Consider the following 4,321-nt stretch of genomic DNA (forward strand, 5'->3'; position numbering starts at 1 on the left):
GAACCATACCATTGGGTCCAATCGCTGCTTTTTGTACCGCACTCCGGCTTATGCGAGAGAAGCAGCAGCAGCCCGACTCCCCCCAACCTGCGCCAGAGACAACCCCCGCAGGGGCATTTCACGGGCGGTCAGGAGGCGGATCCTGAACATTGCTCCGCCCACGTCGACTACTGTACAATGTCTGAGCGGCATCGTCATATAAAGAAGAATATTTTTGGTAAAGGTTCTAATTTATTTTTTTCGGCTTTCCGTGAGGAACGTTTCTCTCTCTGTTCCGTCTCCTCGTTTTCTTTGGATATTTTTAATTTAGGATTTTTTTTGTTGTTTTTTTTTATCTTCTGTAATTTTCTTACATAAAACATTTTTTCCTCTGATGGGTTTTTGTTGTTTTTTTTTCTGTACGTTGCTCTGAAGAATTTCACTGTTTTTTTCTTGATTCTTCCATCGGAGGCTTCTCACACAGGTTCTGTCATGCCATCCACTTCCTTTAACCCCTTCGTGACGGGAGAACGTACGCGGCGACGGGTTATTTGCGGCTCTGTAACGCCGGTCACCAGCCATTAATGAAAGGATGAAGCCGTCGCATACACATACGGGAGCGCTAAATAGCGATCCGGTATACGACGTCTGATAGTGGCGTAACGATCGCCATAGCGACCCAGGCAGCCGCTATGGGGGGCCCGGCCAGGGCATCCCTCTGATGCCGTGTGGGTCGCTGTGGCATGTAAGGGTGCTGGACACGGCTCCGCAGCGGCTCTTGAGGGTAAACGCGCCGCTGCACACATCACTGACAGGTTGTCGGTAATCATCACTGAAGACCACTGACAACCAGTCAGTGATGCGTGCAGCGGCCGCGGCGCGTTCTCCCTCACAACCGCTGCGGCGGAAGAGGCCGGCGTTCGCAGTGAAGGAGGAGGCGGGGCCCGCCTAAGAGCAACCCCGCCTCCACTTACATCACTGGCCAGCGACCTAAGAGCAGGTGTGGCCAGTGATGTAAGAGGAGGCGGGGTTTGTCGATAGAAGAGGAGGCGGGGCTCGGCGACCACGGAGGTGGACAGCGCTGACAGGTAAAGAGGCGTGCAGCCCACCTGAGACCCTGCAGAGCCCACTATAGAGAGTCTATGGTGGGCTCTGCATGTGGCATAACTAGCAATCACGGGGGCCCCATACAACATTTTGCTACGGGGGCCCGGTGATTTCTAGTTACGCCCCCTGCTCTCTGCTATTCGTTTTGACAGCTCGATTGCCCGATGTTTATGATACATTTCAGGAACAGGAATGTTACAATGTATCTCTGTGCCTGAAATGTATCATAAACATCGTCTAGGCGGGATCAAAAACCTTTACGCTGGGTTCACACCTTAGCGTATTGGAAACTCGCGCTTGCCGCGCGGTTTTTCCCGCGATTTGCGGTAAAAGGAACGCGAGTTTCCCAGGGGGTATCCGGCTGATAACAGCGGGATACGGGCGTTAATACGCCCCAAAGAAGCTCATGTACTTCTTTGGGCGTATGGCGTTTTACCACGCATTCGAACGGGCGGTAAAACGCGCAGGTGAGAACCATGACCATAGGCATCTGGACTCCAGTCCAGAAGTGGTCTGATCGGCAGCAGAACATGTCAGGTGGGGGGGTGCAACATGTCACCATGGTGGCCGGGCAGACGGCGAGTCCGGCTCCATATTTCTCTCACGACAAATTGTCCCTTCTGGTCAGCAACGGCACCTATCACCTTAATGGGCCCCTGATGAGGGAAGATTGGGGGCCGGGCTGATGGTGGTGGGGGAGGGGATCAGAGAGAGATAAAGGGCGTCGGGGGGGTTTGGGGAAAGGTCTAGAGCAGTGGTTCTCAGCCTGTGTCACCTCAGGACCCAACTTACGGCCGTGGGGGCCGTGGCTACGGTGCCATTCGCTTCAAAGGCCTGCCACACCCCCCCTCCTGCCCCGCCAAAAAAGTGAGCCGGCCGTAATGCGATGCCGTGCGTTCTGGCCAGAATCGGGCCGGGAACGCACTGCACCTGGTGTGAACAAACCCAAAGTCGTCGTGACCCGAGTCGCACTGGAACGCGCGGCATTGCGGTACCGGGAATGTGGATGGAGGCAATCGGACTGCGGGGTGGGAGGTTCATTTGGGGGCGTCATTCAAATGAATGACAATGCAACGCACCTCCCACACCAGAACACGCAGTAGGTATGCTTGCGCGGTGCAGTGCGTTAATCGCATGGGGACTGTGTGATAAACGCACTTTACTAGTGTGCGGGGGCCTCAGAAACACTGACACAACCACTCCCCCCTCCCCCCCCTACCATACGAGAACTGGATCCTGGGGATCCTCAGCCTGGGCCGCTGTGACGGAGCTCCAGCCATATGTGCAATGCTGGTACAGCTCCCTTGCTCACCTCTGTAGAGGTTTCCGGGAGCCAGAATGTGACGTCACTCCGATCCAGGCTCCTCTATAGGACACGTGAGGGAGCTGCAATGCACCTATGGATGGAGGTCCCTCGCGGCCATACCCCCCATCCCACCCCACCTCACCCCCCTCCATCCTCCTCCTCCACACTGAGCACGCGCGGCCGCCGCCCCTCCTCCTCCTCCACACTGAGCACGCGCGGCCGCCCCTCCTCCTCCTCCACACTGAGCAATGAGACAAATTCTTTTATATCTGAAAATCTTTTAATGTGACAAAAGAATCCCAACAATGTCACCGACCCATCAATCCGACCCCCCAAATCTGCACTGTGTGTCCGGGGAGACTTCTAGAGACATTCCCCCGGGGAGGAAACATGAAACCCCTCCCCCTCCGGACCCATCACAGGATGTGGTGATGACCACTGATGTCACCCCTCCCCCCAGGTGATGACCAGTGATGTCACCCCTCCCCCAGGTGATGACCTGTGATGTCACCCCTCCCCCAGGTGATGACCTGTGATGTCACTGGTGGGGCCCCCACTTTGTACTTCCATGCCCGGCCCCCTCTGATGGTGGAGTCCGTATTCGGGAGGCTCTGGGAGGCCGTATCCTCATCCGTATCCGACAGATACCGGAGAATCTCGGAGCTCCCCCCTGATGGGGCCCCGCGCTGTGTTACGAGGGGCCCCTCCTCACAGGACAGCCGAGGAGAGGCCGGGGGCGAAGAAGCTGACGTTCTTGTCCTGGATCTTGTACTGGAGGACCACGGATCGGTCCCGCGGGTGCTTGTGGGTGATCTTCAGCTGTGAGAGAGAAGAGGCGGAGTCAGGAGGCGGAGTCAGGAGCCGAGCGCACAAAGCTGGAGATTCACCCGGCCCGGTGAATCCGCCAGAATCCTAACATGGGGCGGCCGTGACGGCACCAACCGGCACCGCAACAAGAACAAGTGAAGGAGCCGGGTGGAAAATCGCTGGCCAATCAGATCTAGTCAGAGGCGGAGACCTCCCTGCTGGTGACTCCGCCCACAATGATGGGGTTCTAGTACTTACCGTCATATCCATGGAGGGACACCGGCATTCAGGTACAGTTGGGTTATAGTGCCGCCTGCAGGGGGATTGGATACCGGTAATCCCGCCCCCAGGAACAGAGATTGATGGACACGTACACAGGAAGTGAGGGAGGTCAGAGGTCACCGTCTGAGGGGAATGACTCCACCAGGAAGGGGAACCCGAATCTCAGCTGAGCGACCACAACCCAAAACTGGAGGAATGAGACGGAGCCGGGAGGGAAGGACCCGCCCCCCTGACGTGGTCACCCGAGAGGAACCAGAACATGAACCCGATTGGGGCAGGAAAGACCATCTGACCTATATGAGGAGTCCCGGGCCCCGCCCATTGGAGCCCCGGGGACTATAGAAGGCCGCCGCCTACACGAACCCTGTACAATAATAGTACCACAAGGGTGTTAGGAGACCCCTCAGGGCACTAGAGAAGCCGAGGGGGCGGAGCCAACAATGGGCAGAGGGAAGACAGTCATGGGGGGGAGGGGATTTGCCCTAATGCCTCACACTCCCTCTATGGAGGAAGGGGGAGGAGCTTCTTGACGATGGAGATAAAAGGTACACAAGGTGTGGCCCTAGGTTGGGATGGATCGCCTCACCCATTGGTGACAAGTGGCCATCAACTCTAGAACCTGCTGGGGCCCGATGTGGCCGGAGCTTACAGGAGTGTGGCCCTTTGCTGACCACCAGGAGATCACCTACAATGGTGATGCCGGGAATGGCCGGCGCTCTGAGGGACTGCCCCCGAGGATCCCGGTCCTCGTCCAAGGAGAGAACTAGGAATGGTCCATCGTGTGGGTCCGGCGACTCCCTATGGGGCAGGACAGGCCCTGAGGGGTAACGTGAACCACGG

General features: G+C 57.2%; 1 protein-coding gene across 1 annotated transcript in view; it reads right to left on the reverse strand.

Annotated features, from left to right (window-relative positions):
- Positions 1–3,068: 3,068 nt before the first annotated feature.
- ELP6 (elongator acetyltransferase complex subunit 6) overlaps positions 3,069–4,321 on the reverse strand; it is a 12,639-nt gene continuing 11,386 nt past the window's right edge. The window contains exon 6 of the mRNA XM_018574825.1: positions 3,069–3,211. Within this exon, the coding sequence (XP_018430327.1) occupies positions 3,101–3,211 (111 nt within the window). The 3' untranslated portion in view covers positions 3,069–3,100. The remainder of the gene's footprint in view (positions 3,212–4,321) is intronic.

This window comes from Nanorana parkeri, unplaced genomic scaffold, assembly GCF_000935625.1.
Source record: "Nanorana parkeri isolate BGI_ZX_2015 unplaced genomic scaffold, ASM93562v1 scaffold3260, whole genome shotgun sequence".
In the NCBI taxonomy this organism is placed as follows: domain Eukaryota; kingdom Metazoa; phylum Chordata; class Amphibia; order Anura; family Dicroglossidae; genus Nanorana; species Nanorana parkeri.